This window comes from Bidens hawaiensis, unplaced genomic scaffold (assembly GCF_021521415.1).
Source record: "Bidens hawaiensis isolate Kalapana, Puna unplaced genomic scaffold, B.hawaiensis_p1.1 tig00028241_1, whole genome shotgun sequence".
In the NCBI taxonomy this organism is placed as follows: domain Eukaryota; kingdom Viridiplantae; phylum Streptophyta; class Magnoliopsida; order Asterales; family Asteraceae; genus Bidens; species Bidens hawaiensis.
This window is the reverse complement of record NW_027494595.1, coordinates 34,839-59,747: the sequence shown is the minus strand read 5'-3', so window position 1 is coordinate 59,747 and position 24,909 is coordinate 34,839. Positions and strand designations below refer to the sequence as shown.

At 40.4% G+C, this 24,909-nt stretch overlaps 1 protein-coding gene across 1 annotated transcript; it reads right to left on the bottom strand.

The window, feature by feature from the left end:
- Nucleotides 1-2,682: 2,682 nt before the first annotated feature.
- Nucleotides 2,683-4,767, bottom strand: LOC143576571 (protein FAR-RED IMPAIRED RESPONSE 1-like). The gene is made up of 4 exons (XM_077060632.1): nucleotides 4,762-4,767; nucleotides 3,932-4,405; nucleotides 3,247-3,814; nucleotides 2,683-3,170 (listed from the first exon to the last, which is right to left on the bottom strand). Exons 1-4 carry the CDS (start codon nucleotides 4,765-4,767, stop codon nucleotides 2,683-2,685), a joined length of 1,536 nt encoding a protein of 511 aa, XP_076916747.1.
- Between the last annotated feature and the right edge of the window lie 20,142 nt (nucleotides 4,768-24,909).

Below are 24,909 nucleotides of genomic sequence, written 5' to 3'. Positions count from 1 at the left end.
ATGAAAAATCTATCTTACACAAAATTATATTATATAAAATTGTCTCCGGTTAAGAAATATAGAAATATTTCCTAAAATCTCCCTTTTTGGTTATCAAAAGGTCTCAAAATGTTATCTCTTTGCTAATCATTTCAACTAATAAAAAGTCATATCAAATTCGTAAAATCAAAGTCCACTAAAATTATTGTGATGTTTTAGTTTGGAGATTTACTAGACATTATGGGGTTTTACTAAATAACCTCTCAATATGTCCCATATAGTTTTATATGGGGTATATTGAGGGGGTTTTTTAGTAAAACCCCATCAACTTTTGTCTTATTATGTTTTTCATTTTTCTTTTTATGTTTTAAGTTTTAGTTTTAATTTTGTTTTTTGTTTTTTTTTGTTTTTATATAATAATTTTGTTTAAAAGTATGTGTTTTTATAACAAAATTTTTTTAACACAACAATAAACACGTATATACATCAAACCAAAGCATTATCATATATAAAACATCGAGTTTGTACAAAATAAAACAAAATATATACAAACTATAAAAACGGCGTGTCGTCGACGCCGGAGGCCGTAAACGCCGCATCGTGAACATCAACGTGGTCATCCACGTCGTCGCCCCCGTCCGCGTCTAACGCCCGACGTGCTCGCCTCGTGGTAAAAAGTAGGTGGAGGTGGTATCTCGTACCTCTCACCACGATGAGAAGCGTCGAGGTAACTGACGACCCAGCCAATCTGACGCTGGGACTGTAGCGTCGACCGTTGCATCTACAGCTGCACCCGCTGCATCTCTAGCATCCCCCGCTCCATGTGTTGTAACCTGGCGTCAGTGCCAAGATCCAAACGCACTGCCCGATAAGTACGAGGGACGTGCTGCGGCGGTGGCTAATATAAAAAAAATAACTAATTAATAAAATAAACGAATTAAAAGTAAACTTTAAACGATAATGTAATAAGCGTACCTCATGTGCGTCGACATCAGCATCTGTGTCCCAACCTGCATCCTCCACCTCGTCGACAGGCTGGTCGACAACCTGGAACTCCGCTACTGCTATCGGGGCAGGCTCGACTAAAGGCACATGGACGTAAGGGGCGCGCGCCGACTGCCCGGTCACGAGACGGTATATCTTGGCACCGTCAGGTCCTATAAACGACTTCACGATATGCATGCTCGAGCAGCGGGATTGGTCCATCGGGAGCGGTTAGATCGCGGGGATACGTAAAGTAGCTACCCGGTCTCCGTACTCCAACGAAATCGCAAGTTGGGTGATGTATGGGCCACCCATCAACGACCCAGTCTTTTTTCGGCGGTAGTAACAGGCAAAATAATCTGCAAAACATCCCGCCAGGTTGCAGTGTGGGCACCGCACAAAAAATAGATCACGGAGATTGCAGTGCTCCGTGCCCCCATTACGACCCGTGACAGACGTGGCAATAAGGCGATGAAGATACCTGTATAGTATAGTATCATATCATATAATATAATATTTAAATACAATACGATATAATATAAATGATAATATATTTAACGTACCTGTGTAACAGGTCCCTGATAGCGGAGACCCTGGCTTTCGAAGCGTTATCCCCAAAAGGCTTATCGCTAATCGCCCTCCACCAAACCCGCAAATCGTCGTTCGGTAACTGGTGGATGCTATCCGTGTAAAGCGGAAGTCGTACCTCCGCCAACGTGTATAAACCGAGCATAACGGCAAACTCCTCCATAGAAAGGTGAATGTCGTCCCTGAACATACGGAAACAAATCTCAAAATGACTAGTATCGGCACCTGGCTGCCTCATCGGAATCTCAACCGCACCCGCTGCTCTCGGCCTATATCAATAATAATATAATAATAATACAATACTATACAATATAATATATAACTTAAAAAAAATACTTACCTAACACGTATAGTAGAGTACACCTCCAACGTGAGCTCTCGGTGTGCAGAGTAAGGCATACTAAAGAATCGACTCCACGGTGTATTCGCGACGACATACTCGGCCGCTCGATCTTCTGCGCCACAATTTCTTAAAAATGGCCAACTTATGACCGTGTTGTAATGCGGTGTCAGCCTTCGGAGGCGCATATACCTTTTTGAATCGTCGCTATCGGCCTGAAACTGTAGATATTGGTACCCAGCTAGTATATCATCACCCTCTACCGGCCTTGGCACCTGGCCCTGCTCCTGCGCCTGCTCATGCTCAATCTCCATCTCCATCTCGTCCTCCATAATTAAATAATAATAAATTAAATTAAATTATAATATTTATAATAATTAACTAACAATAATATATAACAGTAATAATAGTAATAATAATAACTAGGTAAAACCCGCCGCATTGTGGCGATACAACGACACAATTCGGTCGGAATTTTAAAGCGTGACTGAGACTGGGACATCGAACGAGACAGCGAAGGGGTGGGGGTTTCGTGTGTGGGGGCACATGGGAAGAGGATGGGGTGTAGGAGCTATGTCTCGGGGGATCCTGTTTTTTGGGGCGCCCTTTGGGGTCCTCTCGTTTCTAAGGCTCTTTCTTAATTGATTTGCCTGAAAAACAGGCATCAGCTTCGAGAAAATACTTTTCTTTTGATGGCGATCGGTTATTGACGAAAGTGTTTTCATTATATTCTCTACCCCTGCTTCATAGTCCGGTTCTTCATTCTGCGGATACGCTGGATCAAAATTTAGTCATCGCCAGAATGGGTCTACATCCTGTAGTCGAATACATCTGTTTTCAACTATGTATCCCTCTAACCGACAAGCACACGACAACCCTGTAGACGTAAACAAATGGTGGCCGCACGAAGCTCCCCCGTCACGCATATTCTCTATCAAATGGTACTCGTTTACAATCAGTTGAAGAGCCTTAATCGACACCCTATTAATTAACCTTTTTAACCAGCCGTGTCGTCGATGTTCTTCCATGACCTTAGAACGGGACTCTTCAAACGTTCCACCGATTTCCGCCATTTCACTATTAACCAGTTTAAGGACATCCCTCGCAACGGTGTCGAGCGTGTTGTTGGTTCCATGGAGGTACATTTTTAAGTTTGCGTGCTGACCCTCAACACGGTTTGTTGTGTGCTCGCCGTAGTTTCGGCGGTCGTCAATCCAGCAAGCTACAAACTTGTGTTTGTACGGCTCCAGCCAGTTGTAAAAAATATAATACCATACCTCTGGAAAAATAAAAGTAAAATGTAAATAAAATGTTTATCCACAGTATTAGAAATTGTATACGCATGAAACACTTACCGCGTCTGTCCATTTCTTCTAAATGACGCTGCATCTGAGTGCAATTGTAGTCGAAAATATCGATCGTCGGAGACTGGTACAGAACCTTCCACCAGTACGCGAAGTCCTCCCCGATATCTGTTCTATATAGACTTTTAAACCTTTTCTTTATATTCTCGGAGATGTGCCATCTACATAAATTTTTGGTGGCATTAGGGAAGACTACTTCACACGCATTCATAAGGGCTTGGTCCGCATCAGTCAGTATCACCCGTGGCTCCATACGATCCTCGAGCAATTCTTTAAGTTTCTCGAGTGCCCATGTGAAGTTCTTCTCTTTTTCCCTAATAATAAATGCGTGGCCAATACAGAACGACTTTGATGTTGACGTCACACCAACAAATTGAACCAACGGCCAGTCGTACATGTTGGTCTTGTACGTCGTGTCAATCAACAACACCTCAGGGAATGCACGCCACATTTTATGCGACTTATTATGGCAGAAGAAAATATCCTCCGGTTTGTCGTTGGAAGTATTCTCCCAGGTATGGTACACGAAACCATTTTTATCGAAAAAGTGTTCAAGTACCTGCATTAGATTAAATAAAACTTTATTAAATATTAAAAACACAAATAAATATTATATATATATATACACACACATATATATTATATATATAGTAAAACTATGAAGGTTTTCAACTACCTTCATGGGGGTATCGTCAATTCTCTCCTCGGCTCTAAGCTTATATAAGTAGTTGTATAAATACCTGAGTGATGGTTGGCAACCAGGAAACTGGGCTTTTACGGCATCTTGAATTTGTTGGGGCTTCACACCGTTCCGATATAACCTTGCAACCAGATCAAGTTCATCGTTGGTCATTTTCCGGAGCTCCGCGTAACCCGCCTCAAAGACAACGGGATCGTGGTTGTGTGTCTCGTTTACCACTTCAAGCCTCCAACATCTACCTGACGAATCGTACCTGCCTTGGAGTTTGAATGGACAACATTTTTTTATACTACCGGTACGCCTGATCGTGGCCCTCAGTTTGGGTTCCCCTCCACCATTGCATGCAAGGTCCACACCGTTTGTCCTTGACTGTCGGACCACAATAACACACCCATGATCTCGTCCACTCTTTTTAGCCCATTCCTCCAACTCTTTACGGGACTCAAAAAGCTAAAATCAATTACAAATAATTTGTTAAATAATAATAATAACTATAATTATTAAATAACGATAATAATAAAATTAATTTAATAATCCTAACAATAATAATAAATATAATAATAATTATAATAAATATTACAAATAATACTAATAATAATAATAAATATTACAAATAATACTACTAATAATAATAATAGTAAAACAAAGAATATGCGTCTTACATTATTTGTTTTATACGAAACCATCGGCTCGCGTATATATCATCATCATAATTATCTTCATCATCTGAGTCCCCCCAGCGTGTTCGTTTCCCTCGTTATACCGTGAAACTTCTACTGGTAAGTGGTACGAAGAAGACGACTGACCTCCATAATCTGACCCGCCAACAGGTAACTGGTACGTCGGCTCACCGTAAAATTGTTCAGGTTGACTCTCGTAAGCGAAATACTCCAGAAAAACGTAATGGTAACATGTATTAGTTAAAAATCAAATGACGACTTTATATTAAACATATATTACCTGTCACACCCTCAAAATCCACTAACGGAGTTTTACCGTCAGAGGGTGTGAACTGGCAGGATCGGATTCATTAGTTATAACTAAACCAAAGAAAAACGTTTAAATGAAAGTAAATGCGGAAGCGTAAAACCTTAATTCAAAAGTTGCGTCACGCAGGACGACTTAAAACCAAATGTAACTGTTAAAATTAAGTTTGCAGAATAAAAGTGTTTTCATTAATGCATGCTCCTAAACCGCGCGCCCGCCTCGGCTACCTGAGAATAACATACTAAAAGTGTCAACACAAGGTTGGTGAGTTCACAAGTTAAATAAGGTAAATTGTTTAGCGTTTTGCGTAACCTCGTTACGATGTTTAAATGTTGCGTAACCCCGTTACGACGTTTGAGTGTGTAACCACGTTACAGCGTTTAAGTGTTGCGTAACCCCGTTACGGCGTTTGAGTGTGTAACCACGTTACAGCGTTTAAGTGTTTTGCATTACCAGATAGTGTTATGTCAAATTATATATCGATAGGTAGCTAATCTATACAACAAGTATCGCTAAGTGGTTCGCGACCGAAGCTGACTGTTTATCAAGTGCCCGTCACCAGGTCCTCCAGACCATGGTAAGTGTTAGCCAAAATTTACACCCACTCAACCTCCAGTTGAGCTTAGCGTCGGGTGGGGTTTGTCAAACCCAGTAGTACTACCCAAAAGTGACTCGCTATTCCAAATATTAACCGGTCCGATGTGTGGGACTTCAAATGTTATGTATGCCGCTTAGCCTTTACAAGTGATATATAATTTATAACAAAATCTTTCATATGCGTTTATCTCAGAAAATATGTTTATCGGAGTATGTTATCTCCCCCAAGTGAAAAACGTTTGAAAACAGTTTAAGAGTGGGGTAAGTGAACTCACTGTTTGCGAAGAATATCCGATCTAGATCACCAAGTGATGCGCGTCGTAGAAAACTCTCTAGCGTTCTAAAATAACAAGGAAATTTTCTAAGCAGCGGAACATTTAACGAGTCTCTAGACTCGGCACATAATACCTATGCACGTAACATGTTTCGTGTTTCGTTTGTGAATCGTGTGTGACTTGAACAAGTACAATTGTGATACGATACATGAGTGAGCAATTACTTTCGTGTCACGTATTAATAACATACTTATTAGCAATTATTCCCGTAAGGGGCATTTTGGTCAACAAACAAAGACTAACTAACCATTATTCCCCATAAGGGCAATTTGGTCAATTCATGGAAATCAACTAGCAACTATTCCCCGCAAGGGTATTTTGGTCAAAATACAACAATTATATAAAAACTATCATATTTCATGCATTCCTATACAACTCAGCAGCTAGTTTCGTTATGACAGAATTTCTACTTGAAAGATTGCACTAGTTCACTGATTATAACGTCTCAATTAATTCACCAAAAATTTCCACAGAAGCATACATATCTTAGGTTTCCAGAACATGTTTTATCTTATTTTTATTCCATATAGATTGCTCATAATGATCAAAACACTACAGTAAACTCATATCAGTCAGATTCATGCGCAACAGAATGTTATTTGGAATTCCCGTTAAACGAAAAATCCAATAAATGCAAGACCACTTGGGTTTGGTTCCTAACTCAGTGAGTCAACTTCCAGAAGTGGAACCAACCCAATTGGTCTCGTGGTTCATGAGATATAACATTTACAACATAACCTAACAGCAGGTCTAACAGCTCAGCTTTGCATCACGTTTTTGTAAAATCATAAAAGTATACTTCCACTTATCCAAAAATTACGAATTTATACTTCATAGAAACTAGACTCAACCTAGTTTACTGCAGTACCCACAATCTCAATCAATTTTCACGTTTACACTTCGTTACAGTCAGTTAAACATCGTATATACATTCTGTCCAGAATCTGTTCACATCAAAACTCAACATAATCACAACCGATGAACTATCATGCATCCATATAACCCTCTAGACACTATAACTACTATCCATGCATATCAATCACACCATACATACAAGATTAGGGTTTGTGATCTAATCCAAATCAAAGACAACAATGAATCATGCAACAACATCAATCTAGTTATCAATCTATTATGCAACTAACGAGAATCATATTGATCACATACATACATATAATCGGCCTACTTAGGGTTTACATACAACCCATTAAACATCAAAATTACACAACAAGGAGGTAAGGGATGATCAAGTATACCTTCCTAGCACCTAGTTCTTGGATTAATCTCTTGATTGATGTGTGTGTGTGTGATCTTTGTGGACGGCAGCCGTGGAGAGGGAACAAGAGACTTCCGATCGGAAGTTGTAGGGTTAGGGAAAATAGTTAGGGTTTAGTGTTTAAGTTATATTTATAAATAATCAAGTTACATTCTAGTCCCTCTTCTTCCCAAGTGTTGTTTTTCTAGAACATTCCATCATACTTGGACAATAAGTTAACATGACCATAGTATTATCACATAGCACATAATCCTAACACATAATAATCATATAATTATTGTTTTTACGTTTGTCGTTTATTTATCAATCGTTTGCGTCAACTCGTTTGCGTTTCGGTGCAAATCCCGAAAGACTACACATGTAGTAAGTGTTAAGCGTCATTTAAACCCTAGTTTAAATGTAATGAAGTGTGCGTTATAGATTCAACGATCTTAAAGTTTGAATTGACGGAGTTGAGTTAACGGAGTTAACCTGGAATTGACGATTGTCACATCATTCCCTTGTTAAAGAATTTTCGTCCCGAAAATTTGAGTCAAGTCGTGATGAGAGTCTGAAAGAGTAAGAAGAAAAATTTCAGTTTGTCATATCATCCCCTAGTAAAAAGAAATTTCGTCCCGAAATTTAATTCATACCTCCGGTGATGTTTAACGGTTTGCCGGGTTTCGCGGTTTTCGGTGTTTGGTTAGCCCTTCAAAAAGGTGGGGATACTTTTTCATCATTTGATCCTCGCGTTCCCACGTGAACTCCGGTCCACGTCTCGAGTTCCAACGAACTTTAACGATTGGAATTTTGCTGTGTTTGAGCGTTTTGGTTTCCCAATCCAAAACCTCGACTGGTTTCTCAATGAACCGTAACTGTTCATCGACTTGTAGTTCCTCCAAAGGGACTACTTGGGTTTCATCAGATAGGCATTTCTTCAAATTTGATACGTGGAATACATCGTGTACGCCACTGAGTTCTGTTGGTAGGTCCAGTCGGTACGCCACCGGACCAATGCGCTCAGTTATCCGGTACGGACCAACATACCGTGGGTTGAGTTTGTTTCGCTTACCAAAGCGAACCACACCTTTCCAAGGTGAGACTTTGAGTAACACCCGATCGTTTACTTGAAATTCGAGAGGTTTTCGGCGCTTGTCGGCGTAACTCTTTTGGCGATCTCGTGCTGCTGCCATGCGATTTCGGATTTGAACGATCTTTTCCGAGGTTTCGAGTACCAGTTCCGGACCAGTGATTTGGCTATCACCCACCTCTGCCCAGCAGAGTGGTGATCGACACTTCCGTCCGTACAGCGCTTCAAACGGTGCTGCCTTAATACTTGCGTGGTAGCTGTTATTATACGAAAACTCTACCAAGGGTAAGTGGGGTTCCCAACTCTTTCCGAAATCTAAGACGCATGCACGCAACATATCCTCCAGGGTCTGAATAGTCCGTTCACTTTGCCCATCCGTCTGAGGATGGTATGCGGTACTCATATCAAGACGTGTGCCCAGTGCGCTTTGCAGCGACTTCCAAAAGTGTGAGGTAAAACGAGAATCTCGATCGGAAATGATCGAGACAGGCACTCCGTGTGTCGACACCACTTCCTTCATGTAGACACGAGTCAGTCTTTCCATTTTGTCTGTTTCTTTAATTGCTAAGAAGTGTGCCGATTTAGTCAATCGGTCAACGATCACCCAGATGGTATCGCATCCCGTCAGTGTCTTAGGCAAACCCGTAATAAAGTCCATTGAGATTTGCTCCCATTTCCACATTGGGAGTTCCGGTTGTTGCAGTAGACCAGATGGTTTCTGGTATTCTATCTTGACTCTGGCACAAGTCAAGCATTTGCTCACGTAGGTGGCGATGTCGGCTTTCATGTTCGGCCACCAGTAAAGTTCCTTTAAATCATGATACATTTTATCTGAGCCAGGGTGGATAGAATATCGGGACTTGTGAGCTTCGTCCATCACTAGAGTTCTCAACTCTCCGTATCGTGGAACCCAAATCCGGTTCTCAAAATATCGGACCCCGTCCGATCTGGTTTCAAGTTGCTTGCTCATGCCCCGCATGAGTTCCGATGGAAGATTATCATCTTTCAAAGCTTCCAGTTGCGCATCACGAATCTGATCGGGTAAGCTGGCATGAATCGTGAGTTGCAATGCTCTCACCCGTCTGGGTTTATCTGTTTCTTTTCTGCTGAGGGCGTCGGCCACCACATTGGCCTTGCCAGGGTGGTACTTGATGGCACAATCATAATCTTTAAGCAGCTCGACCCAACGACGCTGTCGCATGTTCAGCTCTTTCTGATCGTAGATATGTTGGAGACTCTTGTGGTCGGTGTAAATGGTAAACCTGGTACCGTACAAGTAATGCCTCCATATCTTTAGAGCAAACACTACAGCTCCGAGTTCCAAATCGTGGGTCGTGTAGTTCTTCTCGTGAACCCGTAGTTGTCTAGAGGCGTAGGCTATAACCTTCTCGAGTTGCATCAGCACACAACCGAGACCTTGTATAGATGCGTCACAGTGTACCTCAAAGTTCTCCGTTCCCTCGGGGAGAGCTAAAATAGGGGCGCTACAAAGCTTGGTTTTCAACAGTTGAAAAGCGGATTCTTGCGCGTCACCCCAGTTGTACTTAGTGCCCTTGTGAGTCAAAGCGGTGAGGGGTTGAGCAATCTTTGAAAATCCCTCGATGAAACGCCGATAGTAGCCGGCCAATCCTAGGAATTGTCGCACCTCAGTCGGAGTCTTAGGTGCTTCCCAGTTTTTGATGGCCTCTACCTTACCGGGATCGACATGGATACCATTCTCGTTGATCACATGTCCTAAAAAGTGAACCTCGCGAAGCCAAAATTCACATTTCGAGAGTTTAGCATACAGTTGTTCCTTCTTCAGCAGTTCCAGAATTATCCTCAAGTGCTCTTCGTGGTCAGTCTCGTTCTTGGAGTAGACGAGAATATCATCAATGAAAACAATCACGAACTTGTCGAGGTACGCCTTGCATACTCGATTCATGAGATCCATAAATACGGCTGGTGCGTTGGTTAGGCCAAAAGGCATAACCGAAAACTCGTAGTGACCATACCGTGTTCTGAAAGCCGTTTTTGAAATATCTTCTTCGCGCACTCTCAGCTGGTGATAACCGGATCGTAGATCGATCTTCGAGTAGTAACTCGATCCCTGAAGCTGGTCAAACAAATCATCAATTCGGGGTAAAGGATAACGGTTCTTGACCGTCACTTTGTTCAACTCCCGGTAGTCGATGCACATTCGGAAGGTCCCGTCTTTCTTTCGGACAAACAAGACAGGGGCTCCCCATGGCGATGAGCTAGGTCGGATAAAACCTTTATCCAACAAATCTTGCAACTGGGTGGACAACTCCTGAAGTTCCGCCGGTGCGAGCCGATACGGGGCTCGTGCTATGGGTGCTGCACCGGGTGTCAACTCGATTTGGAATTCGACTTGACGAATAGGAGGGAGTCCAGACAAATCCTCCGGGAAAACTTCCGGGAAGTCTCGCACAACCGGTATGTCTTCAATTCGTTTCTCCTCCGCGGGTTTCTCAACAATCTGCGCCAAAATTGCCGGATGACCCTTTCGTAAATACTTCTGTGCCTTCATAAGGGTAATGACGCTGGTGGTCATGCCGCCTCTCTCGCCTCGGACCGAAATGATCTCGCCAGAAGGGGTGGTAATATGGACGATCTTATCATGGCATATAATCTCCGCTCGGTTCTCAGATAACCAGTCCATGCCGACAACGACATCGAAACTACTAAGCGTAAAAGGAATAAGGTCGATGTCAAAGACATGACCTGACAGTTTCAACTTACATCCCGCAAGTATATGAGTTGTTATTACAGTTTTACCGTTAGCTAATTCAACAGGAAACTTAGCGTCTAACGGGGTTGGAGTAAGGTTTAAAAGTTGGCTAAAGGCCTTTGACACAAAACTCCTATCAGCTCCAGTGTCAAACAAAACAGAAGCAAAACAATCGTTTATAGGGAACTTACCAGACACCACATGCGGATCTCTGCGGGCTTGACCCGATCCAATCACAAACGCTCTTCCTTTGCCATTTCCTCCACCGTTACTGCCACTTCCATTGCCCCCATTGTTGTCATTATGTTTCAGCTTGGGGCAATCCTTCCGGAAATGACCTTCCTGTCCACATTCAAAACATCCCTTAGTCGTCATCGGTTGTTTAGGAGCACCCTTTGCCGCAAGGTCTCCTCTACAGTCCTTCGCTAGGTGACCTATCTTTCCACATCTTTGACACTTGACACGGTCACACTGACCAACATGATGAAAGTTGCACCTGTTGCACTTTGGATACTTCCCAACATATCCGCTCGAAACCTGCCCGCTACCGTTGTTGTTGTTGTTGTGATTCTGAGTGTTGAAACTCCGAGTAAATTCGGGCTTACGGTAGTGGTGTTGCGGTGGGAGGTTTGAGGATGAAGACCTGGTGTTGTCAAATTTTCTCTTCCCGCTGTTCGGGTTGCTGTTGTTGTTACTGTTGCTGACGTGGTCATTACTCGGGTTGTCACGGGCTTTAGCAGTCGAACCCCTCGGTGGTAACGCACCCTGGGTCACAGCCTGATCCGTCAGTTTGTGAGCCAAACGGATCGCTTGTTGGATCGTGGCTGGTCTGGAAGACGTCACCATACCCTGAATCTGTGGTGCTAACCCATCAATGTACATCTCTATTCTCTTGCTCGGCGGATCCACCATCCGCGGACACATCACCGCCAACTCGTGCGAACGAGTAGTGTAGGCTTCAATCTCTGAACCCACCATTTTCAATGACCAAAACTCCGACTCTAACTTCGAAATTTCTTCCCTCGGACAGTACTCTTCTCGCATCATGTTTTTGAACTCCTCCCAGTTCATCGCGTTAGCCAGTTCTAATCCAAGAATCTGGACGTTCGAATTCCACCAAGTGAGGGCGGAATCCTCAAGTGTCCCAGCAGCAAACTTGACCCTACTGGCAGGGGGACAATTACACATCTCAAAGGCCGACTCGGCCTTCTCAGCCCAACGCAGGAAGCCTATAGCTCCCTCAGTGCCCTTAAACGTACTAGGCTTGCAGTCTAAGTAGTTCTTGAAGGTACATGTTCCATTTGGACCCCCAGTTTGATTCTGAACGTGTGCGGCTAAAGCGGCCGCCACATGGTCATTCAGCAGAGTTTGGAGTTCAGCTGCAGTCATGCTGATGTTACCACGTCCGTGTCCAGCGTTTCTTCCAGCCATCTAGGTATTATCATCCCGAGATGTCGTCGCCTGAGGACACATCCGAGTGTGCCTCTGGCTCAGCCGGTTCTTCCTCCGGTTCCTCTTCGGGTTCCTCCTCGGGATCTTCCTCAGGTTTCTCCTCAGGCTCCTCTTCGGGATCTTCTTCATCATAACCTTCATTTGTTGATCACTAGCCCCTTGCATATCTTTCATTGCCGCTGCCATGCGGGCAATCTCCTCCTGAGTCTCGGTTCCGTCTTTAAACAGTCTGGAAACATTTTCTCTAGTGTAGCGCATGTAACCCACATCACGCTCCAAACAAGAAACGACAGCTGCGAGAACTCGCTCTACAGGTTCGGGTATAGGTGGTAGAGTGTTAGGGTAAGCAGGGTGGTTCGGGTGAGGCAATGGGGGAACTTGTTCACGGTAGACCATACGTCTGATCATGTTGGGGTACCACTCCCAGCTAACGTCGTTGTCATACAAGCCTCCGGAGAGGCGGTACCTCTTCGGTGCAGGAGCTTCGAGTTCCGGGACTACGTGGGGTGGCGAGGCAGTAGGTAACTGCGGTTCCTTCCCGTGAGCATGCGTCATCGAATCGGATGATGATGAGGGTGGCGTCGACATTTCTACAGGTAAGCCGTGTATATGCGCGCGTATGAGTAAAGGAGGTAAGGGAATAAGATTTCAAGACTACACAAACCTATGCAGTGCGTATCATTATAACTAATGGGTCGTCGCGGTTATAGTCTAGTATGCATGCAGTTTCTAGTTCGCTATAACCAATGGCTCTGATACCAAACTGTCACACCCTCAAAATCCACTAACGGAGTTTTACCGTCAGAGGGTGTGAACTGGCAGGATCGGATTCATTAGTTATAACTAAACCAAAGAAAAACGTTTAAATGAAAGTAAATGCGGAAGCGTAAAACCTTAATTCAAAAGTTGCGTCACGCAGGACGACTTAAAACCAAATGTAACTGTTAAAATTAAGTTTGCAGAATAAAAGTGTTTTCATTAATGCATGCTCCTAAACCGCGCGCCCGCCTCGGCTACCTGAGAATAACATACTAAAAGTGTCAACACAAGGTTGGTGAGTTCACAAGTTAAATAAGGTAAATTGTTTAGCGTTTTGCGTAACCTCGTTACGATGTTTAAATGTTGCGTAACCCCGTTACGACGTTTGAGTGTGTAACCACGTTACAGCGTTTAAGTGTTGCGTAACCCCGTTACGGCGTTTGAGTGTGTAACCACGTTACAGCGTTTAAGTGTTTTGCATTACCAGATAGTGTTATGTCAAATTATATATCGATAGGTAGCTAATCTATACAACAAGTATCGCTAAGTGGTTCGCGACCGAAGCTGACTGTTTATCAAGTGCCCGTCACCAGGTCCTCCAGACCATGGTAAGTGTTAGCCAAAATTTACACCCACTCAACCTCCAGTTGAGCTTAGCGTCGGGTGGGGTTTGTCAAACCCAGTAGTACTACCCAAAAGTGACTCGCTATTCCAAATATTAACCGGTCCGATGTGTGGGACTTCAAATGTTATGTATGCCGCTTAGCCTTTACAAGTGATATATAATTTATAACAAAATCTTTCATATGCGTTTATCTCAGAAAATATGTTTATCGGAGTATGTTATCTCCCCCAAGTGAAAAACGTTTGAAAACAGTTTAAGAGTGGGGTAAGTGAACTCACTGTTTGCGAAGAATATCCGATCTAGATCACCAAGTGATGCGCGTCGTAGAAAACTCTCTAGCGTTCTAAAATAACAAGGAAATTTTCTAAGCAGCGGAACATTTAACGAGTCTCTAGACTCGGCACATAATACCTATGCACGTAACATGTTTCGTGTTTCGTTTGTGAATCGTGTGTGACTTGAACAAGTACAATTGTGATACGATACATGAGTGAGCAATTACTTTCGTGTCACGTATTAATAACATACTTATTAGCAATTATTCCCGTAAGGGGCATTTTGGTCAACAAACAAAGACTAACTAACCATTATTCCCCATAAGGGCAATTTGGTCAATTCATGGAAATCAACTAGCAACTATTCCCCGCAAGGGTATTTTGGTCAAAATACAACAATTATATAAAAACTATCATATTTCATGCATTCCTATACAACTCAGCAGCTAGTTTCGTTATGACAGAATTTCTACTTGAAAGATTGCACTAGTTCACCGATTATAACGTCTCAATTAATTCACCAAAAATTTCCACAGAAGCATACATATCTTAGGTTTCCAGAACATGTTTTATCTTATTTTTATTCCATATAGATTGCTCATAATGATCAAAACACTACAGTAAACTCATATCAGTCAGATTCATGCGCAACAGAATGTTATTTGGAATTCCCGTTAAACGAAAAATCCAATAAATGCAAGACCACTTGGGTTTGGTTCCTAACTCAGTGAGTCAACTTCCAGAAGTGGAACCAACCCAATTGGTCTCGTGGTTCATGAGATATAACATTTACAACATAACCTAACAGCAGGTCTAACAGCTCAGCTTTGCATCACGTTTTTGTAAAATCATAAAAGTATACTTCCACTTATCCAAAAATTACGAATTTATACTTCATAGAAACTAGACTCAACCTAGTTTACTGCAGTACCCACAATCTAATCAATTTTCACGTTTACACTTCGTTACAGTCAGTTAAACATCGTATATACATTCTGTCCAGAATCTGTTCACATCAAAACTCAACATAATCACAACCGATGAACTATCATGCATCCATATAACCCTCTAGACACTATAACTACTATCCATGCATATCAATCACACCATACATACAAGATTAGGGTTTGTGATCTAATCCAAATCAAAGACAACAATGAATCATGCAACAACATCAATCTAGTTATCAATCTATTATGCAACTAACGAGAATCATATTGATCACATACATACATATAATCGGCCTACTTAGGGTTTACATACAACCCATTAAACATCAAAATTACACAACAAGGAGGTAAGGGATGATCAAGTATACCTTCCTAGCACCTAGTTCTTGGATTAATCTCTTGATTGATGTGTGTGTGTGTGATCTTTGTGGACGGCAGCCGTGGAGAGGGAACAAGAGACTTCCGATCGGAAGTTGTAGGGTTAGGGAAAATAGTTAGGGTTTAGTGTTTAAGTTATATTTATAAATAATCAAGTTACATTCTAGTCCCTCTTCTTCCCAAGTGTTGTTTTTCTAGAACATTCCATCATACTTGGACAATAAGTTAACATGACCATAGTATTATCACATAGCACATAATCCTAACACATAATAATCATATAATTATTGTTTTTACGTTTGTCGTTTATTTATCAATCGTTTGCGTCAACTCGTTTGCGTTTCGGTGCAAATCCCGAAAGACTACACATGTAGTAAGTGTTAAGCGTCATTTAAACCCTAGTTTAAATGTAATGAAGTGTGCGTTATAGATTCAACGATCTTAAAGTTTGAATTGACGGAGTTGAGTTAACGGAGTTAACATGGAATTGACGATTGTCACATTACCTGGTTTAAATTTGGTAACCCGGGCGTGCTAGGTTGATCATAAGACTGTTCAGCTCGACTATCATAATGGTGATACTCCTGACAAACGTAATGGTAACATATTTTAGTTATAAACAAACTAACAAATTTATATTATATCAATATACAACGAAACCTGGTTCAAATCAGGTAATCCTGACTCGCTAGGCTACTCGTTAGGCGCGCATCCCGGCTCCTCCTGGTTGTCAGGAAACATATTGTCGAACCACCACATTTTATTTTTTTGGGACAGTGAATTGTGTGTGCATATATTTGTGTATGAACATATTCAAGATATAATAAAGAGAAGAAAGGGGGAGCCAGATGACTCAATTATTCAAACTGAATATATATGCCCCGTATAGTGTAATACGCAGCATATTGGACTGAACCTATATGCCCCGTATAGTCATATACGCCCCATATAGGGTACAATATGACAACCTACGCCTGTACAAACAGGCCTAGTTTGTCATATCGTACCCTATATGGGGCGTAATCTACTATATGGAGCGTAACAAGCATTAATATGAGGCATATTTCCCAATACGCCTCATATAAAGTACAACTGAAAAAGACAAAACACCCCTTAATATGGGGCGTATTGCACTATACGCCCCATATTAAGGGGTGTATGGGGTTTCCCTTAACACAACCCTTTAGTTTGGGTATCATATAATAACAATTAGTTGTACTTATATTTTACTTTCTTATATAACTTTTATAACAAATAGTTTAATAAAATTTCAAATTACTATTGCGTCATGCTTATTTTAATCTATGTGTTGACATAACTTTAACTCAAAATCGAGCTAGTTAAAACTTATGTCATGTTATAAATTTTATCCGACTCAGTTTTGAGTAAAATTTATGCTTGCATGTATATAGAAACCCGGGGGAAGGGGTGTACTAAATTGATTTTAACCTTATTAACTTATTTGACTTTGTTTATGTTTGCTAATCTAGTTTGTAACTTTTTGTATAACTCAAGAAGTAAAATATGAAAGTATAGAGTTATAGATGACAAAACCGATTTATAGAACCTTAAGTGAATGTTAACTAATCCACTCCGTGTTATCTCCCCGATTCTCATAATTGGGAGTTTCTCCGCTAAAAATGTTTCTCTATAACATAATAGATCACCACTGCAACATCTCACTAGATAAAGGTAACGATCACATTCTTCAACACACTATGTCAGGATAGTACTCCCTCCGTCCCATTTTAAGTGTCTTAGTTTGAATTTTCAAGTCTTTCTTTTGCAACTTTGACCGTAAATATTTTTATTCGTGTCATATAATACTTGATGAAATTATATGAATGGATTGATTTTTAAATGTATTTTACATTGATATAATTTTCATTAAGTATTATATGACACGAACAAAAATATTTACGGTCAAATTTGCAAAAGAAAGACTTAGAAATTCAAACTAAGACACTTAAAATAAGACGGAGGGAGTATATATTTACATCTCAACAAAAATTCACTATGTAAAGATAGTAAAACCTTACAATGCTATATCAAGATAGTGTTAAACTCTCATAACAAATCAACATTGGTTTAAGATAGTGTATCAAACCCTTAACAACAAAACAATACTATATTAATATACAACAAATGATTAATACTCATAAAAAATCACTAGTACCAAACTCGTGATGCCCTTTCATGACACAAAATTGAATGAATGTCAGTATAGAAACTTTTCTTCCTTTTACTCTTCTTTTTCTTGATATTTTTTTCTTCAAAGTAATGTTAGATAAGAAGGACCCTAAAGAGAGATATGTTTGGTAACTATATGTGAAAGATTTGATCAAAAGGGGTGGGAAATATTAGTTACAAAAGATTCAATTTATAACTCTAATCATATTAATCAACATATAACTTAATTAAAAATCAAAATATGATAAGACTTACTTGTAGGAACGTAATCCTTGATGCAGATGCTGATAATAATACCATAGTGATTCCCGTTATGATGCCCTTGAGTGATGAAGAATTTAGGAGAGAATTCTCAGTAGTGTTCTTTTGAGTTTTATGTTACTAATGATCCATGTAATAATCAATATTATGATCGGTTATAGAACTATTTGTATTCTCTCCATTAAAAGGCATCTAAAGGGAAATCATAAAGCCCATTTAACTTATTACAATTACTTCCATCAAGTAAATGTATGGGGACTTGTAGTTATGTTATCTTGATAAACATTAATTAATTGATCATGATTGTCACATAATTGAGTTATGTCTAACATTCTCTGTGATATTCACCATTTTCGGTTTTACTTGTATTTGTATTTGTATCAAAAACCCGACCCTTTTTAATCTTTCGGAATCGTAGTTATTAATAAAATGTTGGGTTTTATGTTCGTATATGCTACACAAATGTCGGATCAAGAAAACATCATTTTCCAGTACGTTAAAACACCTCTTTATGGCTAAAAATGACTTAAAACAAACTTAAGGGACTAAATGTGTCAAATATCAAAAGATGGAATCAACACCCGCCCCCACTAGGGGCGCCGCGCCATGCCACATCCAAGCCCATGGTGGGCGCGCAACGCCTAACTCTATCTGCAGAACACCAGCTCATTTTTCTTGTTGTTTTGTGCATTGTTTAACCTTTTAAACATATCCAAATGCATGTAAACCTTAAAAGCAACATTATGGCCAACCCCTCACCCTTTCCTTAAAAGCAACATTTTGGTTTGCTCTTCTTCTCCAAACTCTCTCAATCTAAGATCCAAGTATCCATTCTTCAAGTTTTTAATAGTTTTACTCTTCAAGGTCAAACTAATACTAATATTTGTTTCTAACTAATTTTTGTTACTTAAAGCTTGATATTATAGCTTTCCAAAAACATATTTCCCTTTTTTCCGTGGCTTTCCCGTCTCCAGCCATGGTTGGTTTAGGTATTGCTAGGCAAGGCTACATGGAGGACTATTATAGTCCTTGATAAACACTTTAATTTATGCTTTAATTTTGTTTAAGCTTATTAATATTGTTTAGTCCTTATTTATTTTTAGTTTTCACATCATTTTATTAGTTCAATGGTATATGGGTATGTGGTAGCCATCCTCGGTTTCATTCTCAGCCAAGAACCGAACCAAAACCGAACTTTTGTTTAAATACTTTATTGTTAAAATATTGTATGTAGAACTTGAGTATTATCATTTCTAAGTTTATTTTAACGAGTTCTATGATATTGAGTATGCGGTAACCATCCTCGGTCTTATTCCGAGTCAAGGACCGAACCTAGACTGAACTCTCGTTTAGATGCTTTATATTTAAAATGATTTAATAATATGTTACATCTAAGGTTTGGGTATTATAAATTCTAAGTTCATTTTAATAAGTTCTATTGTATTGGGTATGTGGTAACCATCCTCGGTCTTATTCCGAGTCAAAGACCGAACCAAGACTGAACTAAGCCGAGTTAACTCGCTTAAGACACACTAGTTGTGTTTTGAGCCACGAACCTCATATTTTCTCTAAAACATTATTATAAACTAATCTTAATTGTTTTCTCAAAACACTTGGTATGTTGGATCTAACTTGATCTTATAACAAGTTTGGACCGACAAAACCCAACACTCGCTTATCGGACATCGAGGTTCTTCTTAATATAACTACACACTTGGTTAAGCTTCTTTTAATTTCATTGAGTTATCTCATAACATTTAATACTTTGGAATCTCGGCTTCGAGCTTGACCAATTATCAAGACTTGAACCGAAAATTCCGAACACTCGTAAAATCTCGTTTTGGTATCTATTTAACTTTGCAGTATTGCAATTATACCCAAATATTTACTTAACAAAAGTAAAAACTAATGAATAGAATACCGAGACCCGACTTTGAGTATACTTACTTTTCTAAAATCATTAATTTAATTCTTATGTATTTACATTTTAACCTTCAAACTTTAATTATTTATTTTACTTGTCAAGTTATTTTATTTTAAAGCTTCTAAAACCCTTACTAACACAAGACCCTTTTTAATCTTGGTATTGCCCGTTGAACTTACCCTTCCCCCTTTATCGCAAACTATCCTTCAAGTTATTTATTTCATGTGAGTACATTTCATCCCCGTTTTACTTTTTATACTTTGGGGGTAACATGCATACTTATTCAAAAAAAGAATGATTTGTAATACTTTATCCTCAAACCACAAACTCTAGGGTGTATGATACTTAGAATACTTTCTCTATTATGTGTTATATATTTCATATGCTTTACGTGCACGAGTGTTTATTTTTATGTTGTTGTGGAGCCTCGATAAGTATGATCATATGTACCCCTAACTAGTTATCCTTGTGCCAGTAGAATAGTGCATCATATTCCGAGTATGTCGGTCGCAACCGATTAGTATGGATCCTTACTTATGATTTATATACATCAATTGATGCTTTTATTTCTTAATATCATATATGTTTGTGGATTTTGCCTCATATTATATATAATCAAAACTATGAAATTGCTCACCAACATATGTGATGACAAATATTATTTTATGCATTGTTACAGGTTTGATTATTGGTTGATTGGGGTTTGAAGATGCTATCTTATTTGAGACCGTTTAGGTTATTAGAAAAATGAACAATTAAATTCTTATATTTGGTGTTATTTTTATGAACAAGATGTGTTACTTTTGGTGATTGAATGATATTATTGTGTTGGTTAAATATTGTCACTTTAATAGTGTCTTGTGTTCTTGAGCAATCCGTTGCATCCCGGCATGTTCCGCCGCCTTTGGTTGGGGTGTGACAGTTTGGTATTAGAGCCAAGATTATAGGATAGGCGGTTAGAAGTAACGGCCTAGTATAGTTTTACTTTAAGGTCATTATACATGTTGATTATACGTGTGTTACCCTACGTGATTGTTCATTACACTTATATATTTCTTTTCTTATTTATTTCATTTAATCCCAAAAATATACACATTCACACTCTCATAGTATTCCAAGGTATCCTTACCTTACCGCAAAAAGTAGATTTTTATGATGTTATTATGGATCACAAACTTAATTTGGATCCCTTTATTTATACTCCTTAAAGCTTGGCTCTATAACGGGTTTGTAGCCACATTAAGGGGCGAAACATTATGAAACGATCATTTGACAAAAAGATTCCAAGAATCGAAGGTGATTTACTTACCTGGGATGATTGAATTGTAGTGTTCATCTTCTAGGCCAACGAACCGTGTTATGCATGTCAACAACTTTAAGTTGTCGAATGCAAGTGTTCCGGTTGCCTCCTTATATTTTTGTTGGAAGCATAAGAGCCATGGTGATACGTGGACTAATGTTTTCAACATCCGGATTGCCTCATCGTTTACTTGTTATTGTTATTATTACGATATTTGGGAAAAAACGTGTAAAACACGGTGATTTCTTGAACATGTTCAACTCCCCACTTTACCACGGTTTTTAAGATTTAATGTTGGGACAACTAGTCATGGATATCATGCAAGTTTTCTCGCTTTTAAATCCTAACAGAAGGAAAAAAAAATTTCGAACATCCTCATCCTTATAACACTAGGACTCACAATCCTTTTGACACCCCATTTTACATTTCATCCTCATACTTATGTCAATTACCCCATACTTATATCATTTCTCTTTTACTATTTTAGAATGCCTCCTCTTCGACGCCACACTCGCAAGACTAACTCCGGTAGTCGGATGGCCGCTATGGTTGCTAGAGAAATCGCGGCTGTGATTCCCGGACGGATAACTCAAATTCAAGCCACCCAACCCACCGTTACTCAAACCACACCTAACCCCGCACCTTTCGCCTTTAAAAATTTCACTGGTTCCAACCAATCTCAGTTTCATGGCAAGAACTGTGCCACTACTTTGTTGCAATGGTTCGAAAAGATGGAAAGCATTTTCAATCTTTGTGAATGCCCCGAATCCAAGAAAACCACGTACGCCTCAAGCATGTTCGAGGGAACCGCCCGCACTTGTTGGAATGGCGAAATGTTCGCCAATGGGACGGAAGTAGCTATGGCATACTCATGGACCAAGATCAAGGAAGTCATGATGAAGAAATTTTGCCAAAAACATGAAATCAAAAAACTCGAATCCGAATTTTGGTAACTTAAGCAAGAGAGTGGTGACAACTCTGCCTACTCCAACCGCTGTCATGAGCTTAGTCTCTTGGTTCCTCACTTGGTCACTCCTCTCTAACGGTCAATTGACAAGTATGTCGGCGGTTTGCCTATGCAAATCCGCGACTCGATGATGAGTAGTAAACCGCAAACCCTTCACGATGCAATTACCGTAGCCGGTGCTCTTTCCGAGAACCATGTCAAAGCCGGTACCCTCACTATAAAAAGCTCCAAGAAACCGAATGAAAAGAGTACACCCGAACCATCAACCCTCACCAAAGTTGACCCTCAACCTCAATCCATAAACTACTCCAACTTATCCCACCACTCCAAGAAGAAAAGCAAACCACCCAACCACCGAAACTACGCAGTTACTCACCCATCTAACTTCAATCACACAATCTCAAGCACCCTAAAACCGAAAACCGTATTCCGGCGCTCATCCTTTGTGTAACGCTTTCCAACACCATCGTCCCGCTTACTCCGCTTGCCGCCAATGCACTAAATGTAACCGCTATGGTCACCTTAGCAACGTGTGTTGGGGAACCTCTAGTGGGCAACCCGCTCCACCAAGATTTGCTCCAACTAACCAAAATCGTCCCGTGCCTGTTGCTCAAACTCTTCCTCAACCTAGATCTTGTTTCAATTGTGGAGATCCGAATCATTTCCGCAATGCTTGTCCTTGACTTGATTTTGTTAGCCAAGCTCAAATCATGCCCACACTCTACTACCAAACCTAAGCCTACCACGTTCAAACCTATCAACCTCAAATCCCACAACTCTTGGCTTCTCCGGCTCAACCGCTCCAAGCAATGCAAGCCCTTCCTCCTCCACTACACCCACAAGCAATGCAAGCTCTTCCTCATCCTCCTCCTCCTCCAACTCAACAAGTCAACCACGACAACCAATGGCGTGCTTTTATGATGAATGCCAACCAAGCTTAAGTTGCCAACGATGTGGTGAACGGTATGTTTTGGTAAAGGAGCATTTTTCTTCAGTTTTATTTTATACCGGAGCTGATAGGAGTTTTCTTTCTTTTAAATTTGACTCTATTCTTTACGTACCCCGCACTAAACTTTCTCGCCCTTTTCTGTCAAAGTCGCCAATGGTAATTCCATCACCAACGATTCGGTTATTCACGATTGTATCCTCACTCTTTGCATGCACGAATTCTCGATCGACCTCATCCCGGTGCAAACGGGAAGTTTTGACATCATAGTAGGCATCGATTGGTTAGCTTTGCACCGTGCCGAAGTCATTTGTTATGATAAATTCATTCGAATCTTGCTCGTCAATGGTAAAACCCTCAAAGTCTTTGGCAAAACGATTCCCAAGAAACTCAACCTCATGTCATGCTCCCAATCCTAAAAGTACTTGCGCCAAAAGTACGTTCCTTTCCTATCCCAAGTGGTGGTGAAAGACCTCGAAGAAAAGAAAATTCAAGACATTCCCGTTGTTTGTGAATTTCCCAGCGTTTTTCCCGAAGACGTCTCTGGTTTCCCGCCCATTCACCCGGTTGAATTTTGAATCGAACTTGTACCTGGCGACCTCGTAGCCAAGGCTCCCTATCGTTTAGCTCCTTCGGAATTGCAAGAGTTATCGAACCAACTTCAAGAACTCTCAGATAATCACTTTATCTGTCCAAGCGCTTCCCCTTGGGGCGCTCCCATCCTCTTCGTGAAAAAAAAAGATGGCTCGTTTCGTATGTGTATCGATTACCATGAACTCAATAAACTCACCATAAAAAATTGTTACCCATTGCCTCGAATCGATGACCTCTTCGATCAATTCCAAGGCGCAACTTGTTTTTCCAAAATCGATCTTCGATCGGGTTATCATCAATTGCGTGTTCATGAAGACGCCATTCCCAAAACCGCTTTTCGTACTCGGTATGGACATTATGAATTCTTGGTTATACCTTTCGGATTAACCAATGCGCCTGCGGTATTCAAGGACCTCATGAACCACGTTTGCAAACCATTCTTTGACAATTTCGTAATGGTCTTTATCGATGACATCCTCATCTTCTCCTAGACCAAAGCCGAACATGAACATAATTTACGTTCCATTCTCAACCTTTTAAGAAAAGAACAACATTATGCCAAGTTCTCAAAATGTGAATTTTGGTTAAAAGAAGTTCAATTTTTGGGACACATCGTTAACGATAAAGGTATTCATGTTGACCCCGCCAAAATCGAGGCCATAAAATATTGGAAAACTCTATCCACACCCACATAAGTCCGATCCTTCCTTGATTTGTCCGGGTATTATCGGCGATTCATTCTAACCTTCTCCAAAATCGCGTTACCCCTCACCGCCCTAACTCATAAAGGAAAACCTTATGAATGGGGACCGAAACAAGAAGAAGCTTTCCAAACTCTAAAGCATATGCTTTGAAATGCTCTCGTCTTAACCCTTCCCTATGGAAACGACGACTTTGTGGTATTTTGTGATGCATCCAACCACGGTCTCGGTTGCGTTCTCATGAAATGAAGTCAAGTTATCTCATATGCCTCAAGAAAATTTAAGGTTCACGAAAAGAATTACACGACTCATGATCTCGAACTTGGTGTCGTCGTTTTCGCTCTCAAAATCTGGAGACATTACTTTTATGGCACAAAATGTGTTGTATTCACCGATCATAAAAGTCTTCAACACATCTTTTACCAAAAAGATCTCAACATGAGACAACGTCGATGGGCCGAATTACTTAGTGATTATGATTGCGAAATTCGCTACCACCCCGGTAAAGCGAATGTTGTAGCCGATGCCCTTAGTCGTAAAGTTAATGTCAAATCCATTTTGCTTCATAGCATCAACATCCAAACCGATCTCCAAGACCGCATCTATAGAGCCCAATGCACCTCCATTGATGAAGGCA